The sequence below is a fragment of the Crinia signifera genome, chromosome 6 (genome assembly GCF_055691185.1).
Source record: "Crinia signifera chromosome 6, ASM5569118v1, whole genome shotgun sequence".
Taxonomy (NCBI): Eukaryota; Metazoa; Chordata; class Amphibia; order Anura; family Myobatrachidae; genus Crinia; species Crinia signifera.
Window position 1 is genome coordinate 287,775,530 of NC_139222.1, and position 21,304 is coordinate 287,796,833.

The 21,304-nt window shown below is 50.8% G+C and overlaps 2 protein-coding genes across 3 annotated transcripts; one reads left to right on the top strand and one right to left on the bottom strand.

Moving 5' to 3' along the window:
• Positions 1-652: 652 nt before the first annotated feature.
• Positions 653-4,197, bottom strand: LOC146007323 (protein S100-A1-like). Of its 2 annotated transcripts, none has more exons than XM_083145669.1 (3): positions 4,148-4,197; positions 1,037-1,237; positions 653-950 (listed from the first exon to the last, which is right to left on the bottom strand). In XM_083145669.1, exons 2-3 carry the CDS (start codon positions 1,175-1,177, stop codon positions 810-812), a joined length of 282 nt encoding a protein of 93 aa, XP_083001795.1. In that variant the 5' UTR covers positions 1,178-1,237; positions 4,148-4,197; the 3' UTR covers positions 653-809. The 2 variants fall into 2 exon arrangements, with proteins under 2 accessions (XP_083001795.1, XP_083001796.1); XM_083145670.1 differs by having other exon boundaries at positions 4,153-4,172.
• A 1,499-nt stretch (positions 4,198-5,696) lies between these two features.
• Positions 5,697-17,995, top strand: LOC146007324 (protein S100-A12-like). The gene is made up of 3 exons (XM_083145671.1): positions 5,697-5,732; positions 16,299-16,478; positions 17,806-17,995. The coding sequence occupies exons 2-3, from the start codon at positions 16,347-16,349 to the stop codon at positions 17,947-17,949; spliced, it is 276 nt and encodes a 91-aa protein (XP_083001797.1). The 5' UTR covers positions 5,697-5,732; positions 16,299-16,346; the 3' UTR covers positions 17,950-17,995.
• The last annotated feature ends 3,309 nt before the right edge of the window (positions 17,996-21,304 follow it).

Below are 21,304 nucleotides of genomic sequence, written 5' to 3' on the forward strand. Positions count from 1 at the left end.
TGTTTGTTAGGTAAACACTAACTTCGCTATCCCTGGAGGGGCTGCAGATCCGGGATGCCAGGCGTACAATAAATAGCTGGAAGAGCTTTCTCACAGAGCCGGAATCAGGGGTAAGACAACAGACCCCGCTCTGGTAAGTTACATTTTGTACCCACAATGGCCAGATAGCACAGTTGTGGCAGGGCATGCTGGGATATATTGCTGGGTCAGTAGAACACTCCCCTACTTCCTAGACAGATGCGTCATGTTGGGTTCTCAGCCTCAACGCTCCTGTACCCTTGTGCTAGAGGTCCATCTCCTCTAGAGGATAACTATCATTACTGCCCAGGATGTTCTAGGTGGCTCAGTAAGGAATATCACTAAGATCTGCTATAGCATGGTTACATGTCAGTGTGTGGACAACATCCTCCAAGCTTCTTATACCAGCCCCCAATGGTATAAACCAAGAACTACTAGTGCCCGTCAGTGTTCTAACAAGAGACTACACCAACCTTATAGTCACTCACCAGTCATGTTCTAAATTAATGTGTCCCTAGAAGCCAACCACATTCATTCTGTACCCGGTATCATTGTCACACTGAATATTATAGGGCAACTTTCCTGTATCTCCCCAGGTATGAAGGTTCCGTACTATAAACAAGACATGGTCAAATATCCTCCAAATCACTTTATTTATACAAAAGCGTAGCACCAGAGGATACCATACATGGTCACCAGTCACAGAAGCGTGGCACCAGAGGATACCATACATGGTCACCAGTCACAGAAGCGTGGCACCAGAGGATAGACATCACCAGGAACATCAGACTTCATGATTTGTCATAGAATTCATGGTAAGCCAAAATGAAGCCAGAGACAAGATCTACGTACTCCTGGAAGGACACCTTCCCATCTTTATTCTCATCCAGAGATTTCAGGAGAGCTTCCACGTAGGCCGGATCTCTCTCGTTCTGAAAGGAAGGGAGAAGGTTAGAGGTTAGTGTCCTGCTTAGACATTAGTGGGAAGCACACAATGGTCCTACAGGTGGTGTCTCACCCATTGTGTAAGGACCAGCTGCTCCTTCAGCAGGTTCTGGAGCTCTCCCCTGGTCAGATGGTTCTTGTCACCCTCCTGGGTGGAGTATTTGTAGAATATATCGATCATTCCCTCCAGGGCGGTTACCAGCTCAGATGGCATCTCGGGGATGTATGACAATAGGGGGTGAGATCTTAGGCTGTGGGATGGTGGGACAGCAGGCTGCATAGAGGCAGATATGGGGGTTAGTAACAAAAGGATGGGAAGGTCCATGCATCCTAGGGAAGAGGTAGGAGTCCTGGAGCAAGAGGTGTTGCTGGAACAGGGGTGTAAGGACAACCCACCAGTCACATACACATCAGCCTCCAGGAGCATGGAGTGTTAGAACCACGTAAGGCCACCACCATTATAGACTGTCAGACATAAAATGCAGATTCCCGTATGATAGGTGACAGCTGTTATATGAGCCTTACATTGCTGATAGCAGGCTGATCATTTCCTGTGTGCTGGGGGTCTATGTGTGACCCAGGTATATACCTGATGGTGCAGTACCTGTGTCAGGGCAGCTGTGTGCTGGGGAACCAGGTGTAGCCCAGGTATATACCTGATGGTGCAGTACCTGTGTCAGGGCAGCTGTGTGCTGGGGAACCAGGTGTAGCCCAGGTATATACCTGATGGTGCAGTACCTGTGTCAGGGCAGCTGTGTGCTGGGAACCAGGTGTAGCCCAGGTATATACCTGATGGTGCTGTACCTGTGTCAGGGCAGCTGTGTGCTGGGAATCAGGTGTAGCCCAGGTATATACCTGATGGTGCAGTACCTGTGTCAGGGCAGCTGTGTGCTGGGAATCAGGTGTAGCCCAGGTATATACCTGATGGTGCAGTACCTGTGTCAGGGCAGCTGTGTGCTGGGGAACCAGGTGTAGCCCAGGTATAAACCTGATGGTGCTGTACCTGTGTCAGGGCAGCTGTGTGCTGGGAACCAGGTGTAACCCAGGTATATACCTGATGGTGCAGTACCTGTGTCAGGGCAGCTGTGTGCTGGGGAACCAGGTGTAGCCCAGGTATATACCTTATGGTGCAGTACCTGTGTCAGGGCAGCTGTGTGCTGGGGAACCAGGTGTAGCCCAGGTATATACCTGATGGTGCAGTACCTGTGTCAGGGCAGCTGTGTGCTGGGGAACCAGGTGTAGCCCAGGTATATACCTGATGGTGCAGTACCTGTGTCAGGGCAGCTGTGTGCTGGGGAACCAGGTGTAGCCCAGGTATATACCTGATGGTGCAGTACCTGTGTCAGGGCAGCTGTGTGCTGGGGAACAGGTGTAGCCCAGGTATATACCTGATGGTGCAGTACCTGTGTCAGGGCAGCTGTGTGCTGGGGAACCAGGTGTAGCCCAGGTATATACCTGATGGTGCAGTACCTGTGTCAGGGCAGCTGTGTGCTGGGGAACCAGGTGTAGCCCGGGTATATACCTGATGGTGCAGTACCTGTGTCAGGGCAGCTGTGTGCTGGGGAACCAGGTGTAGCCCAGGTATATACCTGATGGTGCAGTACCTGTGTCAGGGCAGCTGTGTGCTGGGAACCAGGTGTAGCCCAGGTATATACCTGATGGTGCAGTCCCTGTGTGCTGGGGAACCAGGTGTAACCCAGGTATATACCTGATGGTGCAGTACCTGTGTCAGGGCAGCTCTGTGCTGGGAACCAGGTGTAACCCAGGTATATACCTGATGGTGCAGTACCTGTGTCAGGGCAGCTGTGTGCTGGGAACCAGGTGTAGCCCAGGTATATACCTGATGGTGCAGTACCTGTGTCAGGGCAGCTGTGTGCTGGGAACCAGGTGTAGCCCAGGTATATACCTGATGGTGCAGTACCTGTGTCAGGGCAGCTGTGAGCTGTGTGCTGGGAACCAGGTGTAGCCCGGGTATTATACCTGATGGTGCTTTACCTGTGTCAGGGCAGCTGTGTGCTGGGGAACCAGGTGTAACCCAGGTATATACCTGATGGTGCAGTACCTGCGTCAGGGCAGCTGTGTGCTGGGGGGAACAGGTGTAGCCCAGGTATATACCTGATGGTGCTGTACCTGCGTCAGGGCAGCTGTGTGCTGGGGAACCAGGTGTAGCCCAGGTATATACCTGATGGTGCAGTACCTGTGTCAGGGCAGCTGTGTGCTGGGGAACCAGGTGTAGCCCAGGTATATACCTGATGGTGCTGTACCTGCGTCAGGGCAGCTGTGTGCTGGGGAACCAGGTGTAGCCCAGGTATATACCTGATGGTGCAGTACCTGTGTCAGGGCAGCTGTGTGCTGGGGAACCAGGTGTAGCCCAGGTATATACCTGATGGTGCAGTAACAGTGTCAGGGCAGCTGTGTGCTGGGAACCAGGTGTAGCCCAGGTATATACCTGATGGTGCAGTAACAGTGTCAGGGCAGCTGTGTGCTGGGAACCAGGTGTAGCCCAGGTATATACCTGATGGTGCAGTACCTGTGTCAGGGCAGCTGTGTGCTGGGAACCAGGTGTAGCCCAGGTATATACCTGATGGTGCAGTACCTGTGTCAGGGCAGCTGTGTGCTGGGAACCAGGTGTAGCCCAGGTATATACCTGATGGTGCAGTACCTGTGTCAGGGCAGCTGTGTGCTGGGAACCAGGTGTAGCCCAGGTATATACCTGATGGTGCAGTACCTGTGTCAGGGCAGCTGTGTGCTGGGGAACCAGGTGTAACCCAGGTATATACCTGATGGTGCAGTACCTGTGTCAGGGCAGCTGTGTGCTGGGGAACAGGTGTAGCCCAGGTATATACCTGATGGTGCAGTACCTGTGTCAGGGAAGCTGTGTGCTGGGGAACCAGGTGTTGCCCAGGTATATACCTGATGGTGCTGTACCTGTGTCAGGGCAGCTGTGTGCTGGGGAACAGGTGTAGCCCAGGTATATACCTGATGGTGCAGTACCTGTGTTAGGGAAGCTGTGTGCTGGGGGAACAGGTATAGCCCAGGTATATACCTGATGGTGCAGTACCTGTGTCAGGGAAGCTGTGTGCTGGGAACCAGGTGTAACCCAGGTATATACCTGATGGTGCAGTACCTGTGTTAGGGAAGCAGATATACATTAAGATAAAAGCTGATGGGGAACCACCATTACCTTACACAGTCAGGACACCCGGCTCCCTCAGAGACATGTGGGGTAATGACTGAGCCAGGTATATAAGTACCACCCATAATTGGCTAATGGGATGCACATGTAATTAGCAGTAATTAGTGCACACGCAGCTGCCCTATATACAGCAATAATAATGGCCGTGTCCTCTCATCAGGAAATGGTCTTTGGGTCACCAGCATGTCGGTTGATATGCAAGAAGATCGACATGACTGTAGGTGGACAGTCACAAGGTGGACATGGGGTCTTTCATATGTTTTTGTACGTGAAATGTGCCAGCAGGCGGCACAGTACTTCATGCCCTACCATTCACTACGGAGCGCGGTGCGAGAATAAAATAGTGTACCGAGTGTAGCGAGGCACCGTGCCCGAAGTATGGAGAGCGCAGCGAGCCATGGAGGGGACGCGGTACTATGTTTCAGTGTCCATGTCAACTGTGTCGACATTCAGGACAATCAAAATGGGAAAAGCCCCATGTCGACCTTTTGACTGTTGTCCTACCCCCATGTCGACCTAATGCGTGTGTCAACCTAATGACCCTGTCGACCTTCCTGCATGTCGGCCAACATGCTGGTGACCTATGGATCCCTACCCCTCTCAGCAGGAATATAAATGGTGCTTATACATAACAGTGATACGGAGGAGACACAGAACGCTGTTCCCTGGTAACGTAACCTTTATCTCCATGGCAACACGTACATCCAGGGATCAGTATATCTATAGGGGTGAGACTCAGGCTGGGTACACACCTATAGATTTCTCTGCCCAATCTGTGCGGTGGACACCGGGATCTGGTGACGTGAGGGACATATGACCATCAGCCCTTGCTCACAAACACCGGGGACACATTGGGCATCTGGTGAAATCCATTTGATCCAACAGATTTGTCCAAATAATCGTTCTGTCCATTTTCCAGTGTTTGGGAGCAGATGATTGGTTGCCATATGCTGCTGAACATTACCAGATTTAGGTGTCCCCCCGACATTAGTCACACAGCGCCCATAGTCTTACCAATGGCTGACGGGCAATGATCAGCTCCCGGGCTGCAGAGCTTACAATTAGCAGGGTAATATTCTCTGTACGGCGTACCCATGGGGTGTCAGTAGTCCATTCCTGTTATCTATTGTAACGCCCGCAGAGACCCCGCTCACCCGCCAGTCTGTCATACACACATATACAAGTGACGGCACACAAGGGGCGACGCAGCGGCATGTTTTGGGTCACATTTGCTTTGTGTCGCTGACCGGTTTCTGAGCAGCCCATGTGACCTGTAATCTGGTCATGTGACCACAATATATACATGGCTGCCGATTATTCCTCTGTGTACCACAGACAGCGCGTGGCCATAAATAGACTTGTCTCCTCCTTATCACTGTTATTATATATAAGCCCCATTTATATTCCTGCTGAGAGGACACGGCCATTATTATTGTTGTATATAGGGCAGCTGCGTGTGCACTAATTACTGCTAATTACATGTGCATCCCATTAGCCAATTATGGGTGGTACTTATATACCTGGCTCAGTCATTACCCCACATGTCTCTGAGGGAGCTGGGTGTCCTGACTGTGTAAGGTAATGGGGCTGGTGGGCTGGCTGGTATTTGTGGTTCCACTTGGAATGTTTTCTTTGTGTATCTTTTGCAGATGGACAAATTATGTTGGTGGGGCAGATGTAACAGGTGCAGAGTGTGCCTTTTGGGTGGGGTGTGTTCAAACTGAAATCTAAACTGCAGTTTAAGCATACCTCCCAACATGACCCTCTCCAGGAGGGACACATTGCTCTGCTCCTGCACTTCCCTCTTATTGTATGACTAGCTGACCCGCCCAGCGTTTCAAAACCTTGGGGTTTTTTTATTTCCAAAATTGCTGAAAAATGTCCTCTTACAGTATGTTGTGCCAAAGACCTAAGATTGTAATTTGTTAAAGATTCCACCATAATGTTAGAATGTGTTTGCATTGATACTCAATGACTGCAATGAAATCAGGTGTGGTGGTGTTTGAAACACAACGCTCCTGAGTTGATAACTTGTGTGTGTTGATGAATTCCACATCCACTCCTGAGATTTAGCACCTACTGTATGACATACCCTCCAACATCTGAGGGTCAGAAATTGGTTCAAAAACCGACATGGCCACACCTCTATTTCTATACTTTAAATGGTACAGTTTCTAGGGTGTGTAATTACAGGCACTGAGTGTGTGGAGACCGGGGTGGGCGTTACTTACATGCCATAACCATACCTCCCAACTGTCACGATAACAGCGGGACAGTCCCGATTTTCGGGTCCGGTCCCGCTGTCCCACCCGCGGCAGGCATTGTCCTGCTGCGGGGGGTGGCAGTTGGGAGACCCCCCAATCTAATTAGACGCTATATGCACAGCGTCTATTCTTGTATGAAAATGAGGTTGCGGCTAATTAGCCACACCCTCATTTGCATACGCCCCGCCCCTGCTTCGCTTCACGAGTGTCCCTAACACAGAAGTTGGGAGGTATGCATAACTAATTAAAAATTCACCGATCCTGCCTGCAGCAGCCTCTGAGATCTGGAGATCTGTAAAGAACATGCAACGGGCGTCTCTACCAAACAGTTGGGCAGCCCCTGAGTGTGGGAGCAGGTGCGCGGGCCTGGCCACATGACGTGACGCACGCTACCTGCACCACTGGGAATGAGTGCAATGGGCTAAGTTCTTCACTACACCCGCCGGACCGATCCATCCAGTGCAGTCATAAATGGGTGCATTGATAAGGTTTGGAGTGTAAGAAGTTGAAGCGTAAGACTGAGATAAAGATTTGCCATGTTAAAGTGTACAATTTACTCAATAAACCGTGAAAAGTGTACAAGAAATGAAAGTAGGATTAAATAATAAATTCCGATTCAAACTGATAATTGTTTGGATGGGGTGGGTTGTGAAACAAATCTATAGGTGGGGGGTATGGGTATTGTGGGCATAATTGGTGTTTGGTACACCTACAGAGGGTCCTTAATTGATGGGATTTTCACTACAGTGTCACGGTCACAGTGTCACCATAGGGGGATTCCCAATTGGGGTCCAGGTGGTCCTTTAGGAACCCTTTACAATCCCATAGGTCTCCTTACCTTGAGCCTACGGTCACCAATTATGCCCACAATATCTATACCCCCCTCCACCTATAGATTTGTTCCGCAACCCACCGCCATCCAAACAATTATCAGTTTGAATCAGAATTTATTTTTTAATCCTACTTCATTTCATGATTGTACTTCTATGTACACATATTTATTTCCTGATTTTGTAAATTGTACACTATAACTAGAGATGTGCGGCGGCCACTTTTTTTGGGTTTTGGTTTTGCATCTGGATCTCCCTTCGTGTTTTGGATCTGGATTGGTTTTGGCAAAACCACCGTTGTGGGTTTTGGATCTGGATTTTTATGAAAAAATGCTAAAAATGGCTAAAATAACAGAATTTGGGCCTGTTTTTGCCCCTAAAGTATTATTAACCTCAATAACATTAGTTTCTACTCATTTCTAGTCAATTTTGATCACTTCACAGCTTACAAAATTGTTTTAATTTACTGTAGTTGGGCCAAATGGGTATACCGAGGTAGCTGGATGACTAAGCTAAGCGACAGCAGTTGGCATCACATACATGTGGACCTTACACTTCCAACCTGGCAGAGCGGCACTGCAGGGGCAGACAGGGTGGCAGTTTAATAAACTATCCCAAAAAAAGAGAAATGCTCCAAACAGCAAAATATACAAAGAGGTATCGGCCTTGTCATGACTGGTGGTAGCAGCTTCAGCACTCCCACTACTTCCTCCTCCATCATCCTCCAAAAATGTGTTTTTATTTTATTTATTACTTTTATTTCTTTTTCTTACTTTACACTGGACACTGCCGTCACACTGGACACAGCCCCTGGACAATGGACACAGCCGTCACACTGGACTCAGCCCCTGGACAATGGACACAGCCGTCACACTGGACTCAGCCCCTGGACAATGGACACAGCCGTCACACTGGACTCAGCCTCTGGACAATGGACACAGCCGTCATAATGGACTCAGCCTCTGGACAATGGACACAGCCGTCACACTGGACACCGCCACTGGACAATGGATATATGTCACGCTGGACACTGGATATATGCCGTCACACAATGGTTAGATGTCACACTAGACACTGGATATGTCGTCAGTCGTCACACAGGACAGGACACAGAATATATGTCGTGAGTGACTCGTGACACTGGACAATGGATAAGACATAGGCCGTCACACTGGACACAGCCCCTTGTATTACTGCAGCCCCTGTACACAGTGTACTACTCAGCAGTTAGATGGTTAAATCACATAAAACACAGGATTCAGGGCTAAATAAATCACAACAGGGCACGGGCCACAGGACAGCCCCTGGACAGTGGACACTGCAGCCCCTGCGTGGACACTGCAGCACCTAGTTAGTTAAATCACACTACAGGGCTCAGGCCCATAAACAGTCACTGACTCAAGTCTACAACACAGGGCAGTAAGGGCACACGGCAGGTCACGGAGCACAGCACAGGGCAGTAAGGGCACAGGTCATGGAGCACAGCACGGAGTACACAGAGCTTCCCAACCACCCTCTTCCCTCTCCAAGATTGGAGTGAAGATGGCGGGGCGTGCGTCTTTTAAAGGATCCCGCGAGAATCCGACAGCGCTATGATGACGTTTGGCCCTGTTATTGTTCCGGAATTTTTTTTTTTTTTTTGGTGTGTGTGTTGTGCGCTACGTATATATGTGGTTTACTGTGTGGTCTATGTAGATCCTCAATTATTCCTAATTGTTTAAAGCCTTCACCATAATGTAGGAGCTGGACTGGAGGCAAAGCCTGGGGGTAGGCTCCCCTGACAGGGTTTGTAGGGAGCTGACTAGCTGGACAGTCATAGAAGGGGTGTCTAAGGAGAGGGTCATAAGGGGGAGGGGCTTAACGGGGTGTTGTAAGGGTATATAAGCAGGGTGCAGACAGGAAATAGGGGTCACTGGGAGATTTTTCTTAACAGCTAAGCAGCACTGCATCGCCCATGGCTTCCCCAAACGCTGATGCTGAGGTATCTGCGGCGCTGGCTGCCCTCAGGGAGGCAGCAGGCACCAGAAGGGCTGAGTGGCTGCAGCAGCAGATGTCAGGTCTGCTGGGGGGACTGGGAGCAGCAACGCAGGAGGCTGCTCCAGCGGGCGCACGGCCTCGGAGGTCCAGGCCTCCGGAGCGCTTCAGCCCATCTGTGTCCCCCAGGGTTCAGCGCCGTTCAAGGAGCCCCGTCAGGGACCCTCCAGGCCAGGCACCTTCCGCCCGCAGGACCAGGTCTGGGAGGAATCCAACAGCAGGCGGAACCCTCCGCGCGAGGGGGACCCCCCCCACGTGCAAGAAGATGGTCCTGGTCCTGGTCCTGGTCCTGGTCCTGGTCCTGGTCCTGGTCCTGGTCCTGGTCCTGGTCCTGGTCCTGGTCCTGGTCCTGGTCCTGGTCCTGGTCCTGGTCCTGGTCCTGGTCCTGGTCGGCAGAAGTACAGGCTGAGGACCGCAGGCCTGGTACACGGAGCGAGAGACGCACAGCTGGCTCCGCCTCCAACGAGGTCACGCCGGCTGGTGCTATACCTGAGGGTCGGGATGACAGGAGAAGAGAGATGGCAGCGTCTGCAGATGATGGAGAAATACCTGGTCCCTCTTCATTGGCTGGGTCTCGTCAGGACACTGGACCTGCGGCTGCTGGGTTCACAGCCCCCAGGCAGCCTGGTGAGTCTGTCTCTATGTCTGTTAATGCTTTAGCACAGAGTCAGGGGGGGGAGGGTTAGCCCTCCAAGGGGAAATGAGTAGGGGCTTTACTGAATTATTGAGTGGTTTTGCAGATTGGTTGGTGGGTTTGCGGCAGGGGGCGGGGCCGTCCCCGGCGGCAGCATGGGCGCCGCAGAATTCGGGCACACCAGCTACCATTAGTGTGCCGGTTAGCAGTGGGGTGCCGGGGAGCAGCGGGGTGCCGGTATGCGGCGGTGAGCAAAGTAACAGTAGTGCGGGGGCTGATGGGGGCAGTGTGGGGACGCAGGAGGAGAGTGGGAGGCTTAGTGACACCGCAAAAGGGGAGGTGTACGTATGTTTTGAGGGGCCATTGGGGGCCCACCTGAAGCAGGAGGTGAGGGAGAAGATTTGGAAAGGGGAATACGTGGATATATTTTCATTGCTTTGGTTTGCAAGCATTTGCTATTTTAGCTAGTGTGATTGGGGAGAAGGCACCTGACAATTGTTCAGGCTTATTTTGTTACATGGATGCGATAGGAGAGGCGTACCGGGTGTATGGGGGTTTGGCTTGGCTCTGGTACGACGAGCAATTTAGACAGAGGAAGGCGGTGCGCCCCAACATTCGTTGGGACCATAAAGATATTGCTTTATGGTTAAAGGTGACGGCCCCCATAAAAAGTGGGCAGCCCTTTCGTGGGGACGGGGGGGGGGGGGCGAGGGAGGTCACAAGCGTGACGGCCATGCAGAAGGGACTCTGCTTTGCCTTTAATGACGGGTCATGCCGGTTTGGGGCAAAATGCAAATTCAAGCATGAATGTTCCTCATGTGGAGGGAACCACGGTGCAAATAAATGCTTCAGAGGGAAGTCACGAGACGGTAGTTCAAAAGGGGGTGACACCAGTTCGGCTGGAAAGGATGCTGGGCAATCTGCTTAGGTATCCTGATCAGCAGACAGCCGCCTTGTTGGAGGAGGGGTTTAAGGAAGGTTTTAAGATACCTTCTGACGTACAGGTGTCAGGGAGTTTTAGGAGGAATTTGAAGTCTGCTAGAGAGCATCCAGAAGTGGTGCAGGAAAAACTGGTTAAGGAGGTGCAACTGGGTCGTATGGCTGGACCTTTTAGGGCGGCACCATGGCCAGATTTGATAGTCTCTCCTTTGGGGGTGGTGCCAAAAAAGGAGGCGAACAAGTTTCGGCTTATACACCATTTGTCCTTTCCAAAAGGGGCGTCGGTCAATGATGGCATTGACCCCGACATCTGCTCGGTGGTTTATACATCGTTCGACGCGGCTGTTCAGTGGGTAAAGCGGTTTGGGAAGGGGGCCATGTTGGCAAAGACTGATATTGAATCGGCATTTCGATTGCTGCCAGTTCACCCAACCAGTTTGCGTTTGTTGGGTTTTTGTTGGGATGGGGAGTTTTTTGTTGATCGATGTTTACCAATGGGTTGCTCCTTGTCGTGTGCCTATTTTGAGGCCTTTAGTTCTTTTTTGGAGTGGGTGGTTATGGATGTCTCTGGGTGCAATTCAGTTATTCATTACCTAGATGACTTCTTATGTATTGGTCCTGGGGGGACCGGTGTATGTGACTTATTGTTGAGGACTGTTGAAAGGGTGTCGGCAGATTTTGGAGTCCCGCTTGCTCCAGGTAAGACGGAGAGCCCTGCGACTGTGATCAGTTTTTTGGGTATTGTCATTGATACTGTGAATATGGAGTGCCGTTTGCCCGAGGAAAAATTGCTGGGTTTGAAGGCCGAGGTGGGGAGGGCGTTGCAGTTGAAGAAAATTAGATTGCGGGAATTACAGTCTTTGCTGGGTAAGTTGAATTTTTTGCGTGTCGCATTATGCCAATGGGCCGCATTTTCAGCAGGAGACTGACAGCAGGGGTGGTTCTTCCTCATCATTTTGTCAGATTAGGTAGTGAGTTGAAAGGGGACTTGCGGGTGTGGGCAACTTTTCTGGAAACTTTCAACGGCAGGGCGTTGTGGATGTCAGACACGTGCGTGGCTACAGAGCTAGACCTTTTCACAGACGCGGCTGGGAGTGGCGGTTTTGGGGCTTATTGCCAGGGACATTGGTGTGTGGGCAGGTGGCCGGAGTCTTGGGTGCAGAGAGGCTTGGTAAAAAACTTAGCTTTGTTGGAATTATTTCCTATTTTGGTTGCAGTGGTTGTTTGGGGTGAGCTATTCCGCGACAGGAAGATTTGTTTTCACTGCGATAATCTGGGGGTTGTCATGGCTATTAACCAATTGTCGGCATCTTCACCGCCAGTGGTCATCATTTTGCAGCAGTTGGTATTGGAATGTCTGGCTTTGAATTTGTGGGTTGTGGCTAGGCACGTCCCCGGTGTTTCTAACGGCATTGCAGATTCTTTATCTCGTTCACAGTGGGAACGTTTCCGGGAGTTGGCACCAGAGGCGGACAGGGAGGGGACCGGGTTTCCGAGTCGGCTCTGGGCTCTGCTGGACGGGTAGTCTATCAGCTCATCAGGGAATCCTTGGCCCCGAATACATGGTCGGCATACAATCAGGAATGGCGGAGCTGGCTAGAATGGCGTGAGGTAGTAGGTTTGAAGGAGGATGATGACGAGTTGGCGGTCTTGCTATATATAGGCCATTGTAAGGAGATTGGTTGGTCAGTGGCAAAAATCACGCGCTGCATGGCGGGCTTAGCTTTTGGGTTTCGTGCAGGTGGGAGGCCTGACGTCACCAAGAATTTCCTGATTGCGCAAGCTTTGAAAGGTTGGAAGAGAGGACATGTAGTACAGGATCAGAGAAGGCCAGTGTCCTTCCAGCTGTTGCAGAATATGGGTAGAAAGTTAGGGGAGGTCTGTAGTTCCAATTTCGAGGAGAAGTTGTTCGGGGTAGCTTTTTCGCTTGCCTTCTTCGGGGCACTGCGGATTGGCGAGCTTGTAAGTCCAAGCGTCTCCAGGCCGGGAGGTTTGTTAGGAGAGGATGTGGATTTATACTCAGATAGGGTGGAGCTAGTGGTGAGGAGGTCGAAGACGGATCAATTAGGGAGGGGGAAGAAGGTAGTTCTCTTCTCCGTACCAGGCTCGGATATGTGCCCGGTAGCACGGCTAAGGATATTTAAGGAGGTCAGAGTGGGCAGGGAAAGGGATCCGTTGCTGATGCATGCGAATGGATCCTTTCTATCACGGTTCCAGTTCACAAGTGTGTTTAGAGCAGTCCTGCGGACGTTGGGCCTCAAGGGGGAGGACTACGCGGGTCACTCTTTCCGCATTGGGGCCGCAACTGAGGCTGCTAGGATGGGATTTGGAGATGAGTTAATTAAGCGTATTGGGCGGTGGGAATCGTCTCGTTTTCGCTCCTATGTTCGTTTAGGGGAATTTTGAGGCTGACTGTGTTCTTTCTATTTTAGGGCAGTCCCCGTGCCTGATTTGGATTTTAGGACATTCATATGTCTTTTGGGGAGCTTTGCGGGCTGATGTCAGACCGAACGGCCGCCAGCTAGGTTTGGATAGAGAAGAGGCATTGGTTCGCTGGCTGGGGAAGCGCGGTATGGTATGGAGTGGAGTGTTACAGGAATTTCACCGTTTTGTTCGGCTCGATAGAGCTCCCGACATATTAGTGTTGCATGTGGGAGGGAATGACCTCGGGAGCAGACCATTTAGGGAGTTGATACGGGATATCAAGTTTGATCTCCTACGTTTATGGGCAATGTTTCCGGAGGTAATCACGGTTTGGTCGGATATTGTGCCGCGCCGTTATTGGAGGGATGCAAGGTCGGCTGACAAGATCAATAAGGCAAGGATAAAGGTTAACAGGGCAATTGGGCGTTTTATGGCTAGAAACGGCGCGGTAGTGGTGAGGCACAGGGAACTCGAGTCTGGTGCCGGTGCTTTTTGGAGAGGTGACGGTGTGCACTTGAACGCTGTAGGGATAGATGTGTGGTCTTTGGGACTACAAGAGGGGATAGAAACAGCGTTCCGGTTGTGGGGGGGTCGCTCGGGGTCAAGGGTTTAACCCCGTGCTTGGTGGCGGAGGGGGGTCCTCGAGGTTAGTGGCATTGAGGCTTAATTATGCGGCGGGGAGGGCCCCATGAGGGGGCTGGACTCCCCTGGGTGAGGTTTAATTAATGAGCACTGGGTGTTGACAATTGGTGCCCTCGAGCCAATCGCTATCGGCTGGGGGTAACAACTCCTGGAAGTGCTTAGAGGTGTGGATAGATTTATTGAGGGCCTCGGGGACCACCTTCCGTGGGAAATGTTTTTGATTATTGTTAAACTTGTATTGTTTTAATAAAGATGGCTGCTGTGGTCAATTTTATCCAACAAGAGAGTTATGTCATTTTTGGGGGGATTAATTGGGCACAGCGATTAGACAATATCCTGTCATGTAGGAGCTGGACTGGAGGCAAAGCCTGGGGGTAGGCTCCCCTGACAGGGTTTGTAGGGAGCTGACTAGCTGGACAGTCATAGAAGGGGTGTCTAAGGAGAGGGTCATAAGGGGGAGGGGCTTAACGGGGTGTTGTAAGGGTATATAAGCAGGGTGCAGACAGGAAATAGGGGTCACTGGGAGATTTTTCTTAACAGCTCCCACCCACCCTCCCTAATTTTATAGTTTTTAGGTAGATTTATTTGTTAGGTTGTCTTTTGTCACAGTGGCCTGTGCGGAGGGGGGTCCTCGAGGTTAGTGGCATTGAGGCTTAATTATGCGGCGGGGAGGGCCCCATGAGGGGGCTGGACTCCCCTGGGTGAGGTTTAATTAATGAGCACTGGATGTTGACAATTGGTGCCCTCGAGCCAATCGCTATCGGCTGGGGGTAACAACTCCTGGAAGTGCTTAGAGGTGTGGATAGATTTATTGAGGGCCTCGGGGACCACCTTCCGTGGGAAATGTTTTTGATTATTGTTAAACTTGTATTGTTTTAATAAAGATGGCTGCTGTGGCCAATTTTATCCAACAAGAGAGTTATGTCATTTTTGGGGGGATTAAATGGGCACAGCGATTAGACAATACCCTGTCATGTTAAAATGTGTCATTCCTACTCAATGACAGCAATTAAAGCTGGTGTGGAGTTGTTCCTTTTGTCAACAGTTTTGTCAATCTTTTTCCTAGATCATCAATTAAGGCAAATTAAAAATACTTGGTGTTTTTTTAGTAAATTTCACTTGGAAATTTAAAAAGATTCGCGGTGCACACCACCGGGTCAAGAGGTATCTTTTGGCTGAATTTGGTGGCTGAGTGCTACGGTGTGTCTGCAATGTGAGAGAAACGCACGCACACTCCAACTTATTATATAGATTACCATCACCTGTGCTAAACAGGTTAATTGATAAAAAATGTCACCACAGGTGACGGTTATCAAACATTAAGAGGGAAGTGCAGGAGCAGCGTTATGTGTCCCTCCTGGAGAGGGTCATGTTGTTGGGAGGTATGGTTTAAGCAGTAGTGCAGGGTTGCCGACTTTTAAAAAATCCTCTCCGGGCTTCTCCCGGAGAGGAATTTTGCATTACGCGGTTTGGGGGCGGGGCTTAACTGTGACGTCATTAAGCCCCGCCCCCATTACATCAAATAGTCGAAATAACAGTTATCCATGGAGGGGGCGGGGCTAAAACATCACGATTGTGCCGTTTTAGCTCCGCCCCCTCCCCTGAGACTTGCGGCATATAAATGCCGCGATCGGGGGGCTCAGTGGGGGTCCCCCTGATTCCGGGAGGGTTGCCCACCCTTCCGGGGGCCGGGAGGAAGGACCCGATTCTCGGGAGACTCCCGCAAATTCCAGGAGGGTCAGCAACCTTGCAGTAGTGTAAGAATTGTTGCTGGGAGGCACTGAGTGCAGGCACCGGGGGTCTGTGGGGCTATTGTAATGCTATTATGCTGCGGCCAGGACTCGCGCGCCCCCCCATCCCTGGCTTCTGCTTAAATGAAAATGGACCATCATAAAATGTCCGCCCCCATCCAGCAGACTGTTTTCTGAAACTGTCTGCTGTAAGGGGAAGGACATTTTGTAATGGTCTGTTTTCATGCCAGGGAAGACAGGACCGCAGACAAAATCTGCTCCTCCCAGACGCCGCACAGGGTGGCGGGGGGGGTTTATCTTTACGGGGGGGGGAGGGAGGAGAGGTACTATTTTCATAGTTACGCCACTGAGTGTAAGAATAAAGCAGCCAATACTTACTCTGCACAGAAACAATATAACCCATCCAGATCTAACTCTCTTGGCACCTGTTACATCTGCCCCACCTGCAGTGCAGCATGGTTTTGTCCATCTGCAAAAATGGCATCTTTGCAAACAGTTCTGAATCCGGTTTTATGTTGTAACTGCCTCCAGTATATCCTCCTGTGCCGGTTATCTCTCCCGGGGTCTCTGTGAATATCTATCCCTTACAGGAGATGTCTTGTTCCGTGTTCCCCCTTCTAGATATTGTACCACACCGCTGATCTCCGACCACCCAGCCACAGCCCAGAGATGGCGACTACAGAGTTGGAATCCTACATTAATCGATTGATTGACGTCTTTCACCAGTTCTCACTGGAGGAAGCTCTGACCAGGGGGGAGCTGAGGATACTACTGGCGGACCAGCTGGGGGACGCCATACAGGTGAGACCCCTCTAGTGTGGGGGGCATGTGTCAGTGGGGTCACTTGGGGTGTGTTAGTGTCCAGCACATAAAGCAGGGGAACCCCGACTGTGGGATTCTAGGGTTATCCTAGTGGCAGATCCTGTAAGTTCTCTACTGCCCTGGGGGGGTCCTGCACTGTGGGGGCATTGGGGCATGTTCAGTAACGTGTTGTCTGTACCTTCGCCTGGTGGGAGATGAGGAACCTGTATACCACAGGAATAAGAACCCTACGGGTGATGCCCACACCCAGGGGCTGCTTATTGTGACCCTGCCCTGGTTACCTGCAGCCCTGTAACTGAATGGGTCTGTGTATAGACATGGCTGACAATAGCTGTGTGTTATGGAGAATATGTAAAGCCTAGACAGAACGGCACTCGGACACTGGTCAGCAGACCAATCCGCAAGGCCACAAGGGATCACCGTTGTCGGGGACGTAGCCCATTCCTCCGGACCATGAAGGCCGTGTCCCTGAATGTTCTGTCACCTTGTGACTCTGCTGATGCCGTATTACAGCTATTTATCATGTGACCAGTCTCCTGAGTGCCGTTCTTCCTCCTGGACTCTGTATTATGGAATGGAGCAGCTGTTGGTCTAGTCATGAGTGCGGACTGATATTGGAACACGTTTATCCTCTGGATAATGTAAATTTACTGACGTGGTCTCCCATAGGTATTCCAGTACCCAGGCCTCAGGCCAGTTACTGCTCCCAGTATGGAGCAGAACATTTTGCTTCCACTCGACACATTGGCCAGGCCATTGTTGCATCCAACAGACTCTGTCCAATGGCAGCAACACAGGGGCTGAGTGACCAACAGACAGTTTCAGGTTGGACTGATTTAATCCTCGCACCGAGATTCATACTGGCCATCTGTATGACTTGGTATAAAGGTCCACGGAGCAGATGTATAAAGCAGTGAGCTAGGTGACCAGTTGCCCATGGCAGCTTGGCACTGAAGTACATCTACCCGTATTTACTAAGCGTTAGAGATATAGTAGCAACCAGTCAGCTTCCACCTACTGTTACAGGCTGGGTTTGAACCATGACAGTTGGGAGCTGATTGGTTGGTACTTTGGGGCAGATATATTAGGCTTGGTGAAGTGATAAAAAGGCTAGTACTTGATAACTGGCTAGTATGCTCATAACTGCAATTTCTGTAACAAACACTGCCTGTAACATGACAGTTAGGGGTTGATTGGATGGTTCTAAGGCTTCTTACATAGGACCCCCACCGGGTTCCTTATCTGTAGATGTAGCTAATACACGAGGTGTCCTGGACTGGTGTAACCATCTCCCTTCCTCTGACAGGGCATGAAGGACGCGTCATACGTGAATAAGGTCATGGAAGGCCTGGATGAGAACAGAGACGGCCGGGTGGACTTCAAGGAGTTTGTAACGCTGGTGTCCAGCTTGCTGATAGCTTTCCACCATGCTAGGCCGCCACGTGTCTGATGTCCCCAGGGGCCACATCTGTCTGAATAAACAGAATGTAACAGTGTTTCTGTGTCTGTCATGATTTGCAGATGTTACACAGGACGGAGCAGTGTACCGGGGGATGGGTGGGAGCCGGCCTGTAATTGGGGATATGGGTATAACGCAGGGCTGGGCAACACCGGCCCTCCAGATGTTGATGAACTACACATCCCAGCATGCCTTGCATCAGTTTCAGCATGGCCACATTGCAAAACTAATGTGAAGCATCCTGGGATGTGTAGTTCACTAACATCTGGATACGGCTGACCCGGGCTGAAATAATGTAGAGGGGCATCATTAAGACGTGCCTGTGCACCCTTGGCAACCACCATGCCTATGATCAGGGGGTAATGAGTGCAGCTAACAGATGACCTGGGAAATGTCAGTGGGTAATGAGTACACTGGTGCATATTGCCCACATTTTCCCTTGGGACAAACTTAAAGCTTTGTGGGGGCATCTGTAATTGGTGCGGTGCACATAGGCCCCCTGTCGGGGGTGTTAACACCTCACACCCTGTGCCCATGTTCTCCCATGCTTTCTGCTGAGAGCTGCGCAGTGCTAGAATCTACAGCGCTCAGCGGGGGATGGAATTTATGCTGAATACAGACCCCTTCCTCTCTTCCTATCCCCCTGTGAAGGGGAGACTAGAGGACCACCATTGTTCCACCATGGCACTGTCTCTCCTCACCCAAAATAATGGTCATCATGCCCAGCGAGCCTCCAATGCCCTAAGAAATGTAGAGAACTCTAATAATCTGTAAAGGTGACCATACACGGCTCCATCTTCAGTGTAGGACAATCCGATCTTCTGTGAGCCGTCCCAGGTGGCAGCACCTCATGCAGCCTATTCCCAGGTGATGTATCGCATGTGGCTACGTTCCCTGCCGCCGGGAGGATGCTGAATCTGGAGATCTAATGGCACAAAGGCAGGGATGGTGTGAGGGTTCTCTGCACCCCAAGAAGAACTTCTCCTACTGCCCACAGCCCATCCCTCTCCTCTACACACTGAGCTTGCTGGAGGTGCAGGACGCTAGTCCATCTCTGATGTTTTGTTTAAAGCAGTGGTCAGGGAACTCGGTCCTCGTTACCCCACGCAGTGCATGTTTTGCAGGTCTCCTCACAGAATCACAAGTGAGATAATTAACTCCACCTTCGGACCTTATAAAATGTGTCTGAGTAATTAGTACACCTGTGCACCTGCTGGGTTACCAGCAAAACATGTGTGGGGTAATGAGGACCGAGTTCCCTGACCACTGGTTTAAAGGGACAATCATTTACACCAGTGTTTCCCAACCTGGGGTGCGCTGCAGACAAGTCTGGGGTACTTGTAAATAATATTGGTAATGGTAGAAGTCTCCTGATGGTGGAAGAGGTGTAACATTGCCATGGAGATGATCCGCATTACATCACTTCCGAGTCCATCATCAGCGTCTCGTCGTGCTTTGGCCCGGCCAGCAATCCCCTGAAAGCTACCGGCACTGCCCTCAGACATCAGCGATCACCTGTCCTGCGCTGACACGGGGAGAGGAAGCAGCGGCATTAATCCTACAAGCATTAGCGGGAACCCCGGAGATATTACACAGCCATTGGCCAGACACAGGGGGCCCAATTCCTGACCGCACACTACGCCTTACATAGGGACATGTATACCAGGCGCTTCCACTCATAAGGTCTGTGGATATTTCATATTGAGAGGAGGGGTACTCATAAATGACAAGTCTAATCAAGGGGTACGGGAGAGAAAAAGGTTGGAACCTCTGATTTACAGAGCAAACACCATAGCTTGCAAGTGATCGGCACATTGATACATTGTATTACATTTCCCCATTTATCTCAATGTCTGCTAGCTTGTGTAGCCGGGTTGGAGATCCCCCCCCCCTTCCCCGGTCAGTGCTACGCATAGTGGTGTAACAGCAGATGCAACCGCTATGGTGTATTGCAGCCTTAATACACAGATGATATTTCGGAGGAAATTTACTAAAGGAAATTTGTAAAAAAAATAGGTGTATCTGTATCCAGAAATAGTTATTTTTTACATTTACTATACCGTAAATATGGCAATTCCTATTCGTATTGATGTGCTATCAATACGAATAGCCGTATTTTTGGGATAGTAAATGTCAAAAATACGTGTATTTCTGGATATAAATACACCTATTTTTTACAAATTTCCTTTAGTAAAGTTCCCCCTTCATATCATACACTTCTGTCCCATAGCTCCCTTCAGCAGGGGGAGAAAGCCGGGCTCTGCCACAGAAATGGGGTCCTGATACTGGTTAGAAGGATCCCTACCACTGCTGAACATACGTGCACTGCTCGGCCTGACATGGACACAGTGAAAGTGGTAGATGGCACTACCAACCCTGCTACACCTCATCTCCCTATTGTCCCCTACCCCCCAAATGTTCACACATGCGCTGTAGGGTGCAGGTACTAGGCTCCCAGCAGAGAGGAAGGGGCCTGGTTGGAGGAAGCTGCAAATGGGCCTCCTCCCCTCTTATGACACCCCTATAGCGGGGGTTAGTGTCCTGTAGTCTGTTAGCGAACCTGTGTATGGCGGGAGGCAGGAGTGCACCTGTGTATGGCGGGAGGCAGGAGTGCACCTGTGTATGGCGGGAGGCAGGAGTGCACCTGTGTATGGAGGGAGGCAGGAGTGCACCTGTGTATGGCGGGAGGCAGGAGTGCACCTGTGTATGGCGGGAAGCCGGAGTGCACCTGTGTATGGCGGGAGGCAGGAGTGCACCTGTGTATGGCGGGAGGCAGGAGTGCACCTGTGTATGGCGGGAAGCCGGAGTGCACCTGTGTATGGCAGGAGGCCGGAGTGCACCCGTGTATGGCCAGAACCGGATTAACAATGGGCCTGATGGAGCTATTGCTCCAGGCCCACTTTCCAAATAGGCCCATTTTGTAGCTGAGGGTCAGGGCTTTCCAACGAGACCAGCCCCGCGTTGCTAGCCCCCCAGGATCCGGAGATACTGCCAGGCAAACCTGGAACGTTTTCCCCATAGGATAACATGGGACCCGCTAATTCTGACCTCCACCCGATTCCAACGGCTGCCAGTTCCCCCTCCGGCATCACAGAAACTCGAGGTTGATCTCAGTCGAACCCAAAATGCTGGGCCTTCAATCTGATACCTGGTTCATATGGGTTCATTGGTTCTAGAGATATTGCAGGTAAAACTATTTGTTTTTTTTTTTCATTTCTGAAATGTAATTTCATGGCTGTTCATGTTGTTTGAGGACAGATTTCTCTGGAACCAAACGGCCCAGTTTCACGGGACCAAAATCATTCAAAGGCTACATGTAAATGGGTCAGTTGGTTCCGAAGATATA

What these genes read in the sequence shown, in the direction of transcription:
- LOC146007323 (XM_083145669.1), bottom strand. Translation starts at nt 1,177, where the DNA reads ATGCCATCTGAGCTGGTAACCGCCCTGGAGGGAATGATCGATATATTC. An exon ending in AGCTGGTCCTTACACAATGG is followed by an intron (nt 951 to 1,036) that starts GTGAGACACCAC and finishes CCTTCCTTTCAG; the next exon opens with AACGAGAGAGATCCGGCCTA.
- LOC146007324 (XM_083145671.1), top strand. Translation starts at nt 16,347, where the DNA reads ATGGCGACTACAGAGTTGGAATCCTACATTAATCGATTGATTGACGTC. An exon ending in AGCTGGGGGACGCCATACAG is followed by an intron (nt 16,479 to 17,805) that starts GTGAGACCCCTC and finishes TTCCTCTGACAG; the next exon opens with GGCATGAAGGACGCGTCATA.